Source organism: Sorex fumeus, unplaced genomic scaffold, assembly GCF_029834395.1.
Source record: "Sorex fumeus unplaced genomic scaffold, SorFum_2.1 ptg000098l, whole genome shotgun sequence".
Lineage (NCBI taxonomy): Eukaryota > Metazoa > Chordata > Mammalia > Eulipotyphla > Soricidae > Sorex > Sorex fumeus.
In genome coordinates, this window is record NW_026606155.1 from 20,513,374 (window position 1) to 20,533,845 (window position 20,472).

At 43.1% G+C, this 20,472-nt stretch overlaps 1 protein-coding gene across 9 annotated transcripts in view; it reads right to left on the reverse strand.

The window, feature by feature from the left end:
• Positions 1 to 20,472, reverse strand: part of TTLL5 (tubulin tyrosine ligase like 5) — a 286,995-nt gene that overhangs the window by 168,790 nt on the left and 97,733 nt on the right. For all 9 annotated transcript variants that reach the window (XM_056133744.1, XM_056133741.1, XM_056133747.1 and 6 more), the window contains 6 exons: positions 15,420 to 15,577; positions 13,525 to 13,831; positions 9,336 to 9,456; positions 5,250 to 5,396; positions 3,564 to 3,667; positions 279 to 406 (listed from right to left, as the gene is read on the reverse strand). In XM_056133744.1, the coding sequence (XP_055989719.1) occupies positions 279 to 406; positions 3,564 to 3,667; positions 5,250 to 5,396; positions 9,336 to 9,456; positions 13,525 to 13,831; positions 15,420 to 15,577 (965 nt within the window). The remainder of the gene's footprint in view (positions 1 to 278; positions 407 to 3,563; positions 3,668 to 5,249; positions 5,397 to 9,335; positions 9,457 to 13,524; positions 13,832 to 15,419; positions 15,578 to 20,472) is intronic.

Below are 20,472 nucleotides of genomic sequence, written 5' to 3' on the forward strand. Positions count from 1 at the left end.
GCAGGATGCTCAGTAAGTGTTAGGTTTCCTCCAAAAGCTCTCTACTGTTAAATACGAAATATAGTTGATGCCCCTTCTTGTACTATTAGGACTCAAATGTAATGACCTCCCCACTCCCCCACTGCAGAAGCCCACTCCCTGGGGCCCACTCAACCCCCGTCCCCGTCAAGGCTCCCCCCTTGGGCATCGAGTGCTCAACAGCACATCGGTCTCTGCTCCAGCCGCTCATCTCCCCGGTCACTTGTTCTTATTTTTCATTAGTCCATCAAGACACTCACCACCTTTGGCACCACTATCTGAGCAGCTGCTACTGGTCTTAGAGCTCCTACTGTGTGTCCCCAGGAAGATACTTGCAGACTTGTTTTTCTGGGTGTAGAAAGTCAGCACCTCCTCCAGCTCACTCTCACTGCAGCGAGGAGGGAAAAAGTATGGTCAGGAATGGGAAACTGCTCTACAACACCTCCCCGCCCCTACCACCCTGTTTTATCATGGACATGAAGAAAGTCAGAAGGGCAAACACCCTACCCGCTGGAGGGATAGCACAGTGGGTAGGGCATTTGTCTTGTATGCAGCCAACCCGGGTTCGATTCCCAGCATTCCATATGGTTCCCCGAGCACCACCAGGAGTAATTCCTGAGTACATGGGCCAGGAGTAACCCCTGTGCATTGCCGGATGTGACCCAAAAAGCAAAAAAAAAAAAAAAAAGGAAAGAAAGAAGGACACAATGAAAAGCACCAGCTAAAAACCCCCCGATTCATAGATGGTGAGATAGGCATATGAATGAAGCAATGCAAAATTCTAAAGTACAATAAGACTTCACTCATTCCACAGTGAATTTTCTAGATCTGTGCTATCCAATATGGTAAATTTTAAAAACTTAAAATATAGTAACTCTAAGTAGAATTAAATAAACTAAAAGATTCCTGCCCTCCGTTACATCAGCCACATCTCAGTGCGTAATAGCTTACATACGTTCAACTGGACAGCTACATTCTAAATCAGGGGTCAACAAACTCTTGACTGTGGGACCATCCTGAGCAGCAATGTGCTTTGAGCTGGCAACATGCTAAAAACAGATCTATGTGTTTTGGTTTTGGTGTTTGTGGGTGGGCAGGAGAGGGTTGGGAGTCATACCCAGCAGTGCCCTGGGCTTACTTCCTGCTCTGTGCTCAAGGATCCCTCCCAATCATATGCAATGCCAGAGACAGAACTGGCAAGGCAAGTCCCCGAACCCCTGTACTACCTCCGTCCCTAAAGAAGAACATGCTTCAAAGACCACATGGAGTCTGCAGAATGGAAAGTGTGATATTACCTGCCACGTTGCCATTTGCCCAGCTCCCTTTTAAATTCCTCAAGAACAGTCAGCCAAGAAGCCTCCTATTCCCCAAGTGAAAATAAGGAAACCCACAGTGTCAAGCTCAATTGCCCTGGAAAGACCAGGAGCTCCCTGGAAATCTATCTTCTCTCAGCCAGCAAGCAGTGTGCACAAACGCACCTGAGGTAGCTAGGGCACCCTGGATGGGCTGCTGGGCCGGCAACCCCTTTGGAACACATGGCCCCGTGTCACCAGGAAAGCATTCCCCAGCCACCTGCATGGGCCAGCTCTGAGGCACTTCAAATCACCGGCACTGCCTGCTGCTTCCTGCATGGGTTTATAGCACCACCAGGAGCTTCTAGATGGCCTCTGTCTGCCCTGGAGCCTGACTGCCCCCAGAAGTGGTCCCTCAGTAAGCACAGTAGTGCTGTCCTGCCGCCAGGAGCCTAGAGCCCATTTTCAGAAGTCACCAATGAGCACTCAGGATGCCACCTCGAGGGATCTCCGTGTGAGCCCTGAGCTCCCCAGGCACCCCCACACGGAGACACGCCACAGCCAGGGTGCTCGGGGAAACTGCCAGTGCCCTGCCTCAGAGGCCGGCAGCGACCCCCACCCCCACCCCCACCATCACTGTGCTTTCCCTGGCCTCACAGAACTTGGAAAGGTCCAAACAATACCCCGTCATTTGTGGCCCCTGCCTGGTGGTGCAGGCATCTGCTCCCCACTCTGTGCTCGGAAGGTCACGCCCCGCGGTGCAGCGAGTGGAATCAAGCACCTCATGCCCCACACAATCTCCCCGCACAATGGGAACCAGCCCCTGAGTGCCCATCTTCTCCGCTCCCTGCCTCCTTTATGTCAGGTGCTTCCCTGCCTGGCTGAAGTTACCAAATTCAAAACGGCCTCACAGAGATAGCTGTGTGCCACCCAGACCTAACCAAAGAAAATGATGTCACATGCTTCCAACTATCATTTTCAGACAAGCCACAACAGGGTGAAATGCCTTACAATGTATTTCACCTCCGTGTCAGTTCCAACAGATAACAGTACAAAGGCCTCATTTTCAGTACCCACTAAGACCTTATAAAGAAACCGACACTACGTTTAAGAATGCTATCTTCACTCTTCTTTCAGATTTCAAGAAACCTGAAGATCCCTGGAAGGAACTGAGAATCCTTTAACTTTAAAAATCAGAGCTATTTTTTCATACTCTAATTTTTCCTACTTTTCTCTATCTGTATAATGAAGAGGTGAGAGAGTGTTTCCTTGGCAGTGTTTCTATTCTGTTTTGTGGTGCCAGGAATCGAACCCAGAGCCTCATTCCTGCAAGGCAAGGGCCCTGCTGCTGCACTCCAGCCCTTGCCCATAAAGTGTTTCTTGCTTTGCTTCTGGACCTGCTTTCATCAATCACAGTGCTCAGGACCTAGTGTCAACAAAAGCAATTACAGGATTACATCTCTGTTTGCTATGTGTTTAAATATGGGATCTTGAGGCCCTGGCTAGGTGTATAACACTGAGAAACACCGTCCAATTCAACCTTACCGATCCACTGAGCTGATTCTGTGGTACTGCTTATCTCTATACTGGGACTTTGCAGAAGTCTATAAATGGTGTTAGACAAATGCTTGAGCCTTCATTCAGCGGTTTTGGGCACCTTTGTGACTCTTAAAAAAGGGACAAATTAAACGCCTTTGCTCCCCCTTCCTTCAAAAACACATCGTAAACGGGGGAAAATGGTCTGGCTGCTTCGTATCAACATAGAGAGCTCAGTGTTAAGATTTCCCATCCCTGAAAACTAAGCCTAAGCATGAAGGACTTGCTCTATTTTCTATAAATTAGGCGTAACCCCCAGACTGCTGAGAAACTGCCAATTTCTCAACCCTCTCAACTGAGGCAAGATCTGGTCATCACTGAGTGATCAGGGATAGATTCCCATCCCAGTAAACACTTAGAAGCCTCGAAATCCAACTTTCCAGAGGGCCCTCTCGGCACTCTGAGTGGGATGAACTCTAAGGCTGTCTAGAAATACAGCACAGATATCCAGCAGCAGTGTTCTGATAACCGAAACCATGGAAACAGAAAAATAATTGGCTGAGATAGGGAGAGGCCAATCCTATGAAACTTATTTTTCTCTTTCAGAACATAATTTCACCCACACTCTCCCTTCTTACAAACAAGGGAATATTGGGCATTCAACGGGAGTAGTACAGAAAATGAAGAGAGTTCTTATTAATGGAGAACATTTTATACCTTGCTAGTTTGATGAACTCCTGAAAGTTTTCTGCATTCACCCCATCTTCCTCCTCTTCCTCCAGTTTCCGCTTTGATTTCTTCTCAGCCATTTGTTCTGTTTCCTGCCCAAGTCCCCAACCCCCACAGAAAAGCAGTAAGATAAAACAGACTCCCGATGAAGGAACACTTCATCAGCTGGTTTCATTATCTTTGGTTAATTTGCTTAATAGTAAAGACATTTAAATCTTCCATATACCTCTGTGACTAGAAATTTGGTATATTATTTTCTACCATCATCTCATGAATTATTTTAGAATATGCCAGTACAACCTGAAGAACAAATGTAAATTTTCATCATAATCTTATCTTTTTTCTTGAATAGCCCATGAGAAAGCTTTTTTATAGCAGATAAGCAATGTCTGTGATGTACTTGGAGTTAGCTTATTTTTTTGTTGTTGTTGTTGTTATGAGTTTGATTTGTGCAGCTTTAACAGTTATGAGAACAGAGACTCTTATAACGAGGGAAAAGAGGACCTGGGAAGAGACCTCAGGGGTCAAAACACATCCCTAGCCCCACGGTCCCCCAGCTAACAACCAGGAGCAACCCATAAGCAGAGCGCTGGAGTAGCTCCTGAGCACTGCCGGGAGTGACCAAAACACAAAACAAGGAAGCAACCAGTTAGGAAAAGGAAAGCTAGAGCCTGAAAGAAACTCTTACAATAACATTCAAATGAAATAAATAAGCCTTACACTTAAGACATGGCAAAATTTTCAACGAATCTAAAATAGATTCTGGATGCAGCTTTGGTGTGTTGACACTGTATTAACCATTCCACCCTCACCCTCTCTTTTAGTTACTTAAATTTCCAGGTCTCAAGTTCCTTTTAACAAAGTGGTCCTACTGACACAAAAAATGATGTTAAAGTACTGAGACCCACATATGTAAGATACCATACCAAATACTCTAATTAGTATAATTCCCGAGCCGGGTTGAAAAAATTAAGTCATGGTATTAAAATATTCCACAGAACAATTCAAAACATTCTTAAGGAAACATTCACCTCCTTTCCCCCCCAAAAGAAAACAAAACAAAATTCACTTTTTTTCCCCAAAAGAAATGTTTTAATATAAAATCAAGTCATAGGGGGCCGGAGCGATAGTACAGTGGGTAGGGCGTTTGTCTTGCACACGGCAGATCCGGGTTCAATCCCCGGCATCCCATATCGTCCCCCAAGCAGCACCGCCAAGAGTAATTCCTGAGTGCAGAGCCAGGAGTAACCCCTGTGCATTTCTGGGTGTGACCCAAAAAGCAAAAAGCAAAAAGCAAAAAGCAAAAAAAAAAAAAACAAAAAAAACCAAAAAACAAAAAACAAAAACCCAAGTCGTAGTTTTCTCATGATAATGGTCATGATATTAAACCCACAGTTTATATTTACTCTCAAAGAGTAGATTCACACTGTTGACAAACACAATAACAATGGCCAGGTACAACAGAGCTTGGAATGGGCTTTGTGAGAATCAGAGAAGTACAACCATAGAGTCCGGAAGAAACACTGTTTTTCCACCCCGCCAGGTAAAACTCCCCCCCTAAAGGAACATGCAGATGAGGCCTGAGAAGCAGAGACGCTCAGCACGCTGCTAGAGGGAGTCTGCCCCGGCCATCGGCACAATCTTGAGGACACGACGAGCAGACGCACCACCTACCTTATTGTACACAATGATGAAATCACCCAGTAGCTGGGCCAGGATTCTTCTGCGCTCCAGCAGTGCCAGCCGCCGGCTGGGGAGTACCATCCTCAGTGAATGCTGCAGGTTATTGGACGCTCGCTTGAGGAAACGAACCACCAGCTCCTAACAACCAACAGTCGTTGGGATAAAAACAGCAGGGAGTGTGGTAAGCAACAGAAAACAAGCTAGCAAGGGATTCCAGAGAGGTGAGAAGGGGTGACAGTGCCAGGGAACAAGGAAGGGCTGGAGAAAATGTGTGAGTGTGAAGGGAAAGAGGAGAAAAAATGAAGCTCATGTCTGTTTCCCATAAGAGGGGTACTCAAAAAATCAAACTCCAACATGCACAGAAAAAAAACAAGGAAACAAAGCAGTCACTATGAAGGTGCCCTAACTTACATCAAAGCAGAACTGTAATAAATCCAACGTGAAGATATCACTTCTAATAGGGGGACTAGAAAAAGTCATTTAAAAAGAGGAGAGGTGGAAAAAACTTTATATACCACAGAGCAGAAAAGGCACCAAAAGGAGAGAAGGAAGATAAAAGTCCTCACACACAGGGGCCAGAGTGGCAGTACAGCAGGCAGGATGCCTGCCTTGCACACGGCCAACCCAGGTTTGATCCCAACTCTGGCATCCCGTATGGTCCCCCTCCTGGAATAATTGCTGAGAGCAGAGCCAGCACATATGGAGCATCACGCAGGTGTGGCCCAAAAAACAAAAAGAAAAAAAGAAAAATACTGGTACACAAAAGGAGAAAAGGAAAAACTGGAAAACAAGGACAATGACAAAAAGCATCATCGAAACTTCAGAAATGCAGAAGGAAGCCCAACCAGAAGAACACAGTGCTATGGGTGGCAAGGGAGGAACAGGTCCTAGGTCAAAAGCGCTGCTGGGAGGCACCACTGAAAATGCCCTCCCAGGTTCTGGCCACCACGCAAGAATGTCAAGGGAAGGCGTTCAGTAGTATCGAGTGAACAGAAGGCAAGAAGCTATGAAATGCACAAGTCGTGATGAATAATGATCAAGAGTGTATATTTTTAAAAGTTCTGTGATAAAGGGAAAGAAATAATTGCTATGTTTGGGAAATAATTCTTCTCTAGGAGAGATTTTAGCCCTGGAATGTGTCAAGGAAGACACAGTGGAAAGTCATGAAGGAAACAACAGGATACATCATGGAAAGAGGGCAAAATGATTTTGAAATCTAAACAGATTACCAGTCAGATCATTCATAACTTCAAAAAAAAAATCTGCAGAGACTTTGCAAAGCCAATAGCCTTACAGTTATTCCCCTATGCTCCACAAACATGATACAATCTCAAGATGACAGATTTTGGGGGGCCAGAGATACAGTAGTAAGGAACTTGCCTGCACAAGAACCCAACCTGGGTTCAATCCTTAACACCAGAAAACGGTCCCCAGAGCCCCTCCAGGAGTGATCCCTGAGCACAAAGACAGGCGAAAGCTCTGAGTGCTGCCAAGTGTGGCCCAACACCGACCCCAACCCCCAGCAAAAAGATGACAGATTTTGGAGCATTCCATTGACGTGCCTATAAGGAGTTCTGAGATAATTTCTGACTCTGAGTAAGGAAAGATAATTTAACCCCCTACCTTTCTAAGATACTACACAGTATCAAGTAACAAGTCTCACAATGTTACTGGGCCCGCTTGAGCAAATCGATGAACAACAGGAGAATAGTGACAGTGACCTTTCTCAGAAACAAGATGACTGCCATAATTAGCAAGTAAGAAGACCAGAGTTCACTCTCTCGGTATTTTCAAAAAGAAATGCATAGAGCTGTTATAAACTTGGTTTTATTTGTTTTTGAGGTGATATTCGTTGGTGTTCAGGGCTTCCTTCTGGCCCTGTACTCAGGAATCACTCCTGACAGGCTCAGGGAGCACAACAGGTGCTGAGGACTGAACGTGGTTGGATGTGTGCAAAACAAACTCTCCTAACTCGCCATACTATCACCCAGCCCCTTGCTCACTCTCTCTCTCTCTTTCTCTCTCTCTCTCTCTGGTAGTTGGGGGGCGGGGTGTCACACCCAGCAATGCTCAGGTTACTTCTTGCACTGCACTCAGGAAGTCTTCCTGGGGATCTTATGGGACAGAGACTGAACTCGGTCAGCCATGTGCAAGGAAAACACCCTAGCTGTTACAAAGTTTTGCAAAAATGATCCCACATACACTTATAAAAAGTCCCATAGAAATCCCTTATGGATTCTAAGCCAGCAGTCATAGTGGTTGTTCTTTTTAGAACTTTTTCTTTCCCTTCTAGAATTTGATTTTGGTTCATTGTCTTCGGTGACCGTTTACTCCAGCATAAAGTAATCTCTTCATAACCAAAGGGTGGAACATCCCAGTTCTACTTTATCGCTACTATATGGTAGTAAATTGAAGTGTTATATTAAAATATTATTTTTTTCACTATGGAGCAGACAAACTGACTCTCAAAATGACAGCTTTAATTTTCCACATGGAAAGAGAAGAGCTAACATTTTCCACTGCTGGTTGAAGAATTTTTAACAACACACCAAGTTTTATCTCTGAATTAGACTGGCTACTTTAGATTCACAAGTTGTTTTCTGGGACATTATCCATCATGGTTTTTCTAGTAATTCAGGCATATTGGTTTCCCTTTGGCAAATTGGAAACTAAGCAGTCACCAATGAGCTGGACAACTGATGCAGCTTTGTCCGTCTTAAAGGTTCCTTGTTTTCCCCAGATACGGCCCGTCGGTCAAAAGGGCTGTGACTGGCTGTCTCCATAAGCACTGACCTTACTGAAGGTCATTTCTGATCCAAAAAGAAAACCTTGCTGGAATACCACATTCTAGGCATGCTGAAATGACTGATACTCAGTAAAAATAATGACACAAATGACACAAAAAATGAAAGTGACACAAAGTACTTCAGTAATTTAGACTACTGTTGGAGCGATAGCACAGTGGTAGGGCATTTGCCTTACAAGCGGCCAATATGGCCGACCCGAGTTCAATTCCTCCGCCCCTCTCGGAGAGCCCGGCAAGCTACTGAGAGTATCTCGCCTGCACGGCAGAGCCTGGCAAGCTACCCGTGACGTATTTGATATGCCAAACACAGTAACAACAAGTCTCATGATGGAGACGTTACTGGGCCCGCTCGAGCAAATCCATGAACAACGGGAGGACCGTGACCGTGACAAAATACTAATAAAGAAAAAAATGTTCAGAGGAAGAATACTGGTGAGCAGAGAGATAGCACAGCAGGTAGGATGCCTGCTTTGTATTCAGCCAATCAGGTTTCATCCCCAACGATCTACTGGTCCCCGGAGCACTAGCAGCAGTGATCCCTGCGTACGGAGAAAGATGTAAGTCCTGAGCACTGCAGGGTGTAGCCCAATCCAATCTCCCCAAAGTAAGTAAGATTAAAAAAAAAAGACCAGGAAGAATGACTGGTAGCATGTCAGACAGTCTATGATAATATGCTGACTTACAAAAAGTAAAGTCAATCTCTTGGGAAAGAAAATAAACACCTTAGACCTTCTGACTACATGCGTCCCAAGACCTGGGTTGAAGTTCCAGGCTCACCACGTACAAGCTGTGGGAGAGCAGGCAGGAGACATCCCTTCCCTAGGCCTGTGCTCCCTCCACTATGGAAGTGGGAAGAAGTACCTACCTCAAAGAGTCAACCAAACACGAAAGTACTCGAGAACTCTGCAAATCGGTATTCTTTTTGAGAGATTTGCACACGGCCTGACATCTAATAATCAACTTGCAGAATGAAATAAATTGCAACCCTCAATACACAGTGTGAGGAGTATCACTTCTGATCAAGAATTTCTTCACATTAAAGCAAGAGCAGTCTTAGAATGTACCATGAAGTTATCGTCCAGCAGAAGAAAATATTACTCTTTATCTTAATACAGGAATGAAGGGAGGGAGGGAGGGAGGGAGGGGGGAGGGAGGGAGGGAGGGAGGGAGGGAGGGAAGAAGGAAGGAAGGAAGGAAGGAAGGAAGGAAGGAAGGAAAAATAAAGGCAAAAGAGGAAGAAAGTGAAAACACTCCAATATGAAGAGCCTCACCATCTGTTCGTCCTCTTTGGCAGCCCAGCTGGCACTCAATGCCTGTCCTTCATTGTCTTTCATCAGGCGGATTTGGACATGCTGGAGATAGGCAGAGAATGCTATTCGGGCCTGTACTTTGCTACAGAAATCCAAAACAACACACCGTTATGAGGCAGAACAGCAACCTATCAACCCAGTACTTGCCTCCAGGTACCCTCTGAGGATCCTGCTAAGAGAGCAGGATGGCTAAAGAAAATGAAGCCTCTCCTGAGTAAAAGAATCCTTCTACACAGCACATGAGTTTTTATTTTTCCTCTTTATCATTAAAAAATTATGCACTGTGATTTACAAAGCTGCTGATAATAGCTTCTAGCAGTCCATATTCCAATTCCAAACCTACCACCAGTGTCAGTGTCCCTCCACTCCTAAACACAAAGGCTTTCTTCTCCTCACCAACTCATCAAGAGCTGAATTTTCCACTGACAGGATCAGTGATAGAAAATTCTGTTTATTTTCACATTATTACCACGGTGGGGTGAGAAACAACAAACAAGAACAAAACATTAGGCTCCTACTTTTACATCTTATCTCTTTGAACTTTACTTTCTGGGGAAACAGACAGGAAAAGGTCAGTGTCTTCCCAAGTTCATTCTGTATGAATGAAGAAAGGGTTTTCTGCCTTGGTGGCACTCAGGAACATACTTATCAGTTGGCACAGAAGTATATCTTTTGCTATGGCAACTAATATTTCTGTGTGCAAAAGCCTCTACCGCAGGAAATAGATAAGTCCTACAAAGGAACATTTGAGACCAAATTTTAAGGTCACGCTCTTCTCCCCCTCCCCCCCTCCCCCCCCCCCCCCCAGCTATATGACAGAAGTGGCTGGAGCACAGAACAAATGAGTGAGATCCAACAGAGCTTGGCGTGGATGAACTGATGGGCTAGGACAAGTCCAAATTTTCAATGAGAAAAAAAGATTAAAAAAATCATTCCAGAGCCCAAACAGCTGAACAGCACGCCCGGAGGAGCAGCTGGCCTTTGCCAGAGGGTCCAGGATGACAACAGGCTATGTGACGGAGCAAGGGCTGGGGAAAGCCGTGCAGGACAGACTGGGCAGCACAGTCTTACTTCGGCTACTAACTGCAGATCTGTTTTCTTTCAGCACGGATTTTTGATTACTTCAGCTGATCGGCCTTCTGACATGCTCGCCAAAATGACATCAGCGAAGATTGGGGCCCAACACAAACTGTATTTACAATCCTCACACATGTGATCACCGAGTTCTCGCTACTCGCTGTTTCCCGGAGGTTGGAGCGAAGGCGACGGCTCCAGAACCAACTGGAAGCCCTCAAAGGGGCGAAGTCTTACCTCTCTGATGTGAACTAAGGGACTGCGGTAGGGAAGGGAATCAAATTCCAGAGCAGTTTTGCGTTTGAGAGCTTAATGAAAGGTAAAGAAGGTTGCAGCTTGGTCATTGGTGAGATCATTTATAGGAACACAGTATGACTTTGAACAAATAAAAGGTTTCCAGTGTTTCTCAACAAGGACAATCCGATCCCTGTCACCTCCTGGAAATCCTTTCGCCCCAACCTTTCCCGGCGGCGTTATCTCCATGACAAATTATTTCCAAAATAAATGACACAAATTCTTAACTTTAATGAAAGTTTCTCTTGTGATAGGAGCTGACCAGGCCTCTCCTCAGAAGGCTTCTGGACGAGGGAATTAGCACTTGAAGTTGGACCATTACTTTGCTGCAAATCAAATGACCAAGCACTGAGTTTTTCACTTCTACAGGCCTTACTAAAGAGTCCTGGGATGCTGATTTGGAGCTTGTACCTAAAGTATCCTTTGGTTAGCTGGTGATTGGCAACCAGAACAAATGGAGGCATGGAAAACCAAAAGGATTTACAGTGAAGAAGCCTATTATGGAAAAAAAAAAAGAAAGTTTATGTGGAGCCTCAATACACAAAATACTGAGCAGGGGACAAGGGCCACGAGTCTCAAACCCTCACTGGGGGCCCCCAGCAGGCCCTTCAGCAACACCCCACAGGCAGCTCCGGGGAAACAGCTTCCGACCAATGCTCCCACAAACAGCTTGCGATCAGTGTGTACACACTGAAAGGGATTTCTGCAACACTTTCCAAGAGAGCATTTATTCCTACAATGGCTAAGTAGAATTATTGTTGGAAAGGATCTTAGAATACAATTCTGTGGTTTTGCAATTTTATTTCAATTCAGTGGACTCAGAAAGCAGTTTGAGAAACACTTGTCAATTCCCAACCTTGATTTAACAGAAAGGGAGAAAAGGTGGAGAGAAGCTCCATCACCCTTTAAGTCAGATGGTAATCCCAAAACAGGCCAGAGCACAGGCCAGATCAGTGAGATGACTAATGGGACTATGGAATGACCCTCATTCTCCACGGTCCTATGTCAAGCACTAACTACATCCCTCCAGACACCCAAACTTCAGCAACACCTGTCTTCCTTACAGTGTAAAAAGTGATGTTTAGAACTGTAGAGATGGTACAAGAGTTAAGGCACTTGCCTTGCACAAAGCAAACCCCTCTGGTATCTTAATTTAGAAATAAAATCAGCATCAATTAAGATTTAACTTTAATGATTGCATTCTTTTCATAGTGCTTGTTGATTTTGTAAAGGCACTTCTCTGCACTGACCTCATTCTATCTTTCTTCAAGACTGTCAATATATATTTTCACTACTATGCCTCTAATCAACCCTCTTATAATCAACTCCTTCCCCTAGTCTATTAATAACGTCCCCAGATTTTAAAATTCTTTGGTCCCTTGCTGGTGGTGCTCAGGGATCACTGCCAGTGGTGCTCAGGGCACTGTGGTGCTGGATGTCAGACCCGGGCCTCCCACGTGCAAAGCAGGCACTCCAACCTGTTCAACCATCTCTCTGGTCCCCAAATCCCTACCTTTAAAATAAATAACATTTCTCCACTTAGCTAGCTTGTTCTGTCATGCATTCTCACATTTCTTAACTGCCAAATCCTCTGCTTTCCTATTTTCTCAACTCACACTTACTACCCTGCGTATGCAGTCCTGTCTTGGTTGAAAATTGGAGACTGTCTGCTCACTCTTCATCCAAACTTGGGAGGCCTTCTAAGGTCTTTGACATTCTGGAGCTGCACTCTAACTCCTCCATCTCAGTTTTATGCCCTTCTCCAGTCATTCTTCCATTTTTCCTGGTCAAGGCTGTTCTCTCTCTGGCTCTGAACTTAGAGCCCCACACTCACCTCTCCAACTTCAATTTCTCCTCTAACCAATCACTATCCCACAGTGCAAACAGATCTTTCTAAATCTAGAGCTGCCTGACAATGAGCCATCTGGAAAATGAGTCTTATCCCTTGTGAAAGCCTATTATGACCAAGTAACATCATTTTTTTAAGCCTCATTTTTAAAAAATTTTATTGTATTATTTGTTTTTTATTAGTGAAACACCATGAGGTACAGTTGTAGACTTACAAATTTTTGTGCTTGGGTTTCCGCTGTACAATGATCGAGTGTCCATCCCTCCACCAGTGCCCATTTTCCACCTCCACTAACTCTAGTATCCCTCCCAACCCCCTCATGCCCCCCATCCCACCCTTCTCTCTCTCCATTTGGGTGCTGTGGCCTGCAAAAGAGTTTAAGCCTCATTTCTTACTCTGCCCTTTTCTCCAGAAAACTCCACCATGCTGATCGACATTTCTCAAATGTGCCAACTTCAGTCCAATTTCAAGGTCTTGTACTGGCTGTTCTGCCTAAGTTATTCTGTTTCCAGGTGACTTGTTCCTAGTCTCTGGAAAGACTACTCTCCCTGTCAGTCCCCCATCATGCTCCCCCAGCTCTGCCAAGAGAGCAAGAACACCTGGCACACAACGGAGTCACAGCTCTTGGGGCGTCAGCATGCAGCCCCCACAAGCGAGTCTGTTTGTACTCTGTGCTGGTGACAGACAGACGCCACTGAATACCTGTGCTCTGACGAAAGCTAGGTTGGTATCAGAGCTCTAGACCTTAAACAAGAAACCCCTCTAAGGCTCAGCTTCCTTAATGGCAGTGATACCAACTCACGGCCACTACTTCACGGAATGGCTGTAAGATTAAATGAAAAATGGCTGCAAAGCCATGAGCACAGTAAGTGGTACAAGGTACATGCCACTTTGTTAACTGTTTTACTTGTTGAAGTAACAAAAGGTACATACCTAAGATTGCCGTTATCTTGCAGAATCTGCATCAGGTTAAATTTGGGGTCTGGCTGGTGAGGCTCAATTTTGCTGCAATGTTCACTTTTATTATTCCAGTCAGGAAGTTTCATGACATTTTCTTTGGCTGAACTTTCTACTGTATTGGTCAATGCGGGTGTGTATTTGCCTTGATTTTCCACAATAGACCCAGCAGACTCCTCCTGGGATACTTCCTGATCTTCATCTTCATTGTCTAATGCAACATCCTCCTCCTCTTCACTCTCTGTCTCAGTTTTATCATTCATTTCAGCTGGTTGGGTAATCACTAAATGCGAAGAATCACTAATGTTGCTGAAAAAAGGATTAAAGTTTCCTCTCTCCCAATACCTTCCTTTTACCTCTTCTTAAAAGCCCACTACTAAGTCAAACTACAAATAAGACAAAATTAATAGCAAGCAAATGTCACCCTCCAATCTTCTATACTGCAGAACTTCTTCATTAGAGCTGGTGTTTCTCATCATAATCCCAAAGGCTCTCTCACCACTTAAGACAAACAGCTTCTTAGTAAACTGTACAATTATTAGTGACCTTCAGGAGGGTATCTTTCAAGGAAGCGCAAAGAGTTGAGGAATGTCTTTCTATCCTATGTTGATTCCTTCTCCTCCTTCACTGACTTGGAAATGAATAGGAGGACAAGAACCAATCTTTTAAATTCACCAGTGAAACCCCAGCATCTAAAGTGTCTGACAGAGGTGATCAGTGAAGGGGAGGAAGTAAGAAAGTCAGTAAATCTGCAACAAATAGACTTTAAAATGTGGGACATTCCAAAGGAGACTAATCATGTTTAAAATATTTACACCATTCAGCAATACCAAAAGATGAGTTAATCATTATGAATTAATGGACTTAATTATGAAAAACCTGATTGAAAACACTCAGGATTTCATTAAGGTTAATACTATTTTTAAGGGCTGGAGCGATAGCACAGTGAGTAGGGCGTTTGCCCTGCACGCAGCTAACCAGGCCGACCCATGTTTGATTCCTCTGCCCTTCTCGGAAAGCTGGGTAAGCTACCGAGAGTATCTCACCTGCATGGCAAAGCCTGGCAAGCTCCCCGTGACATATTCAATATGCCAAACACAGTAACAACAAGTTTCACAATGTTACTGGGCCCACTCAAGCAAAATCAATGAACAACGGGAGGACAGTGCTACTATTTTTAAAGTACCAAGTTATTTATAAGCTGGAGTAAAAGCAAAAATCAAAATGTAGGTGCTTCTGGTGTACCAAGAGAGGCACACCATGTTTGATGGGGTTTAAAGTAGAGGGTAACCAATCTCAGGGGGAAATATCTATATATATATATAAGCAAACAAGGCACAACCTTTAACAACACGTTATTAATCTCTTATAGAAATGCTTAATGGCTCCTGGGTGAAATACAACAATCTTCACACACTTTCCTCTAAGGAAACTTTTTTGGATTATTTTCAATGAATTATTCATAACAAGGAATACAAAATAAATGAGTTCGGTTTTGCTTTGGGGGCAGGATTTAGAGTTTGGATTTAGGATTTAGAGTGAAAACATTCGAAATATGGTGGTGGGAAAGTGTAATGGGGTGGGATTAGTGTTCGAATAGTAAATGTAATAAATTATTATGAACAACTTTATAAAAATAATTTTTTAAAACAATGTATGTGCTTTGAATAGTATTCAATACAGAGATTACAAATGGAAGATGAAAAAACTTAAAATACTTTTATGGGGAAAATCACTCCCCCCCAAAAAAACCCGAGATTATGTTATGGGGAAGGTTCTTATCCATGAACTATTGAACTATGAAGAAGCTGATCAGGACAGTGAAGTAGGAGCAAGGGAATAGAATGTGGTGAGAGCGCACCACCTTGTACCTGGATATTTCGGCCTCACAGTCCTCGATCTGCCACTCCGTCGTCTACGCTTTCGTACCTCCAAAGACAAGAGCTTCCTCTCATAAAGAGCAGCGTGAAGCTTAGCCTTTGAATTAATGCTTTCCACCTTCAATTCCGGCACTCCGTCAGCAGGCATTCTATCGAAAAAATAACATGGTAACTACAGTCTCCAGAAACTCCTCTCCTTGGGAATTCAAAATATCTCAAGGCTAAGCTTGAATTCAACTGTGATGACAGACTGGCCGTGGTAACTCTGATGAATTCTAAAAGATCAATGGGAATACTGTACCTATAGTAAAACTGCCGCTAATGGGCCATCTGAAGCTGTTAAATGTTCAGAACAAAAATATACTTACAGAAATGCTTAAAAACCACAATGCCCAAAAGTAGAGAGAGAGTATGGGGGAAACTGTCTGCCATAGAGGCAGGGGCAGGGTTGGGATGCGGGTGAGGGGGGATACTGGGGACATCGGTGGTGGGAAATGTACACTGGCAGAGAGATGGGTGTTCGATCACTGTATGACTGAAACTTAAACATGAAAGTTGTGTAACTGTATCTCACGATGATTCAATAAAAAAAAGAAAAAGAAAAGAAATGATTAAGTATTCTAACTATAGAAAGACTGGAATTTACTGAAGAGATGGTAAAATGCCACCCAAGACCTCATATCCTAAGAATGATGGGAGTCATCTTTTCAGTAACACATTTTAGTTTTTTTTTTCTAATTTTATTGAATCACCATGAGATAGTTACAAGCTTTCATGTTTGGGTTGCAATCACACAATGATCAAACACTCATCCCTCCACCAGTGCACATTCCCCACCACCGATATCCCCAGTACACCCCCCTTTTCCACCCTGCCCCTGCATCTGTGGCAGACAATATTTCCCACATTCTGTACCTCATGGTGTTTCACTAATAAAAACACATTTTAGTTTTGAGTGAATGTTACAGGCATTTCTTGTATTGCTATTCACTGCAACCCAGAACCATACATTCTTCTGAAAGTGTACAATATTTAACAAATACTAAATCTGCAGAGGCTGAGATGAAGGGAAGAATGGCTGCTGACCTTGGCAGGACAGCATGGAGCTGACGGGGCCTCCCATGGGCAGAGTCTAAGTGACTGTCACCAAGATTCAGTATCCAGCACCCCAAGAGAAGAACACCTAGCCTGGGGTGCTATCAGCTACAGGAGAAATGCCGAGGGGCAAGACCTCCCCTGGTGGGGAGTAGAGGCAGAGTCAGAGGCACTGGCAGGAAGGGTGGCAGATGCAGGACAAACTCAGCGCCAGCAGTTACAAATGGGCAGTGGGATAGGGGTGCAGGTGACAGCAGCTCCATTAGGTATTCATTAAAGGTATATCACAAATTAGGGAAGTGACTGCTATCAGTTCTAGTCCAGACGGGGACTAGACAAAATGCTACAGAGATAACCATGCCAGAAAAGAAAGAGGACCCTTGGTCAATGGCTTAAAAAAAAAAAAAAAAAGCAACAACAACAAAATAAACAGCCAGTGCCTGAAACTAGGCAGTCAACTCTGTTAATTCCAATTTCAAGATTCAGCTGGTTGGCTCTGAACTCTGTCTCTTGAATTCTCTGGAACTCAAAGCATATTCTATTTTTTTTTTTAATTTTAAGCCATACCCGGTGGTGTTCAGAGCTTACTCATGTCTCTGTGCTCCAGGATCATTCCTGGCAGTACTAGGGGAACCATATGCAATGCTGGGATTGAACCAGGGTCAGCCTCATGCAAGGCAAACAACTGACCCGATGTACTATCTCTTTCACCCAGGAATACTCCCTTCAAAGTCAAATCAGTGTCAAAGAATCATTCTAAGTCCTTTATGAGTTTTCAGTCTCTAAGTAAAATGTAAGGGTTGTGTCTTTTGGCCTGCTTCAAACTTTTAGGAAGCATTCTCTCTGGAGCAGGAATTGAGTCAACTAAAGAAAGTTGTGACAGTGGGGGAAGGAACAAGAAATTCATAAATAAATAAAATAAAATAAAAAGTAAATAAATAAAACAGTTCAAAGGTCCAGATTAGGGTCAGGAAGCTAGTACAGGAGGCAAGAGGCTTGCCATGCACTGTTTCCTGGCATCATTTCCTTTGCTTGAAAAAAATAACCCAGTTCTATGAGGGCAAAGACCATGACTACTACGGATCATGCACTCACTGACGTTTGAGTTTACCCAGCACACAGCTGACATACCTTAAGTTATTTCTGTAAGTGGCTGAATTTCTTATAGACTGTAATACCTTTTAGCTATATTGAGCAAATTATATTTTTCCAACATTTTATTATGAGAACACTTACAGAATTTTAATTTAGAGAGTGACACACTGAATATCCACACTGTCTATTATTTTCTACATTTTCTATATTTTATACATTTGTTTGAGCACAAATGTATAACCAACAATTTACTCCACAGCATTTGGGTAGGGCATTTGCCTTGCACACGGCTAACCCTGGTTCGATTCCTCCGCCCCTCTCGAAGAGCCTGGCAGGCTACCGAGTGTATCTTGCCTGCACGGCAAAGCCTGGCAAGCTACCCATGATGTATTCAATATGCTAAACCCAGTAACAAGTGTCACAATGCAGATGTTACTCGGCCCGCTCGAGCAAATCAATGAACAATGGAAGGACAGTGACAGTGACAATTACATATCTAATAAAATTTAATAAATTTTATTAAATTTATCCCTAAGAATGACATATTTTCAAGTGCTATTGTAAATGGAACTGCAAATTTCACTTCTGAATTACTACTGATACATTAAAATACTGACAATTTTACTATCTTGTCCTTGTGTATTAACCAAGAATTTCCAAAACACACATTAAAAAAAAAAGTTTTGGGGATAGTGCTCAGGGGTTATTTCAGGCTCTGTAATTCTCAAGTCGTTCCCCCCCCACCCACACACACACACACACACTCACCAGGGTATCTAACCTGTTCTCTCTCTGACCTAAATGCACACACATAGGAGATGTTACAAGACCTTCTACCAACCTGAGCATGTCATCCAAGAATAACCAGAGTTAATGTCTCCCTCTCTAATCAGTACATCTTTTTTTTTGTTTTGTTCTGTGGTCACATCAGCCATGCTCAGGGGTTACTCCTGGTTCTGCACTCAGGAATCATTCCTGGTAGTGCTGAGAGAACCATATGGGATGCTGATCCAATCCAGATGGGTCACGCGCAGGGAAAGCACCCTCCCCAGTGCACTATCTCTTCGTCCCCTCTAATCAGCACATCTTTGATTTCTTTTCTTCTCCCCTTGCTCTCCTGTCTTGCCTAGAAACTCTAATGAACACAAGCAGTGAGAAGAAATGCCTTGCCTTAGTGCTAATCAAGAGGGAGATGTCTTCTAGGCCATTAAGGTATCAGGAAATGCTTATCAGACAGAAGTTTCCTTCTTGTTTCTGAGTTTTAGGGAGTTTTCCTTATAAATGTGTGGTAACTTTCATCAAATCCTGGTTTTTTTTTTAAATATTCAATAAAATGACTATCTGGGTTTTCTCCTTTATTTAATATGGTGCTTATAGTGGCTAATTTTCAAATGTTCATCAACCTTGCAGTACTGGGGAAAATCTCACTTAAATGATCTATCCTTTTTCTATATTGGCAGAGTGCTAATATTGTTTTAAGTAATTTTGTGTTTATGTTCATAAAAACATTAGCCTATAATTTTCTTCTTGTACTCTTTATTCCCAAATAGATTGGTTCGCTTCCCAAGTAGATTTTTATTGCCAGTGACTTTTAATTCCACTGTAGTAAAAGAACACAGTGTGTCTGATTTTCATGCCTTTAAATATATTAAGACTTGTTTCAGGCTGGAGAGATAGTACAGCATGTGGTCAACCTGGGTTTATCCCCAGCATCCCATATGGTCCCATGCACCACCAGGAATGATCCTTGAGTGCAGAGCCAGAAGTAAACCCTGAGCACTGGTGGGTGTGCCCCCCCCAAAAAAAGATAATTTTTTTAATGCTCCAGCATATTCCAAATTTCATTTGCTTACATCTCTGTGCCAGCAAAAAAAAAAAAAAAAAAAAAGTCTACTGAGGGCAATGTAAAATTAATTGATGAAAAAGACAGAATACAGTGAACTTTAAATATCCTTGTTTTTAGGATTTTTGTCACCCACATCAATTTTTAAGTTGAGGAGAAAATTGTACTAAAGGAAACATAATCCTCAACCCAAAAGAGGAGAAAATTTATAAACTAAGGGTGTCTTACATTTGGAAACAAGCCACAAAATTTGATTTCTCTCTACTCTCCACTAACAACTGAAGTTATAATGTGTCCTTCCTTAAAATATATATATATATGTATATATATCATAGGATTTAAAAAAAAAAAACACTGGGACTGGAGTGATAGCACAGCGGGTAGGGCGTTTGCCTTGCACATGGCCAATCCAGATTCAATTCCCAGCATCCCATATGCTCGGTCCCACGAGCACCGCAAGGAGTAATCCCTGAGTGCAGAGCCAGGAGTGACCCCTGTGCATCGGCAGATGTGACCCAAAAAGAAAAAAAAAACAAGGTTATAAAAGGTCTCTTCACCATTTTGTTTTTCGAAGGGGCATAACATCAAAGAAATAGGCATAATGTCTCCAACTCTCTGTAAGCAGAGGAAATGTGTTTGCTGTGGCTGGGGTAATTAGGTAATTTCAGTCCATCCTCTCAGATCTTTCTTTCCTTTTCCAAAATGAAGACCCAGGTATCTTACACCCTCTAGTCAACTGGCAAACAAAGTAGTTCTGATAAGTCTCAGAAGGTACAGAATTGAAAGCCTCAGGTAAATCAAACTGAAATCAAACCTTAAAATAAAAATCTAACATGAAAGTAGTCTTGAAATCTCATCACTATTTCTTGGTTTCTCTTAGAGTGCCAAACAAAACATCATTCATTGAAATAATACATCCGTAGTTACCAAAAAAAGGTAAATCACAAACTTACAAATGTAAAATTTTACTAAAGAATACTGTTTAATAGAAACCTACTAATGTTACTATTT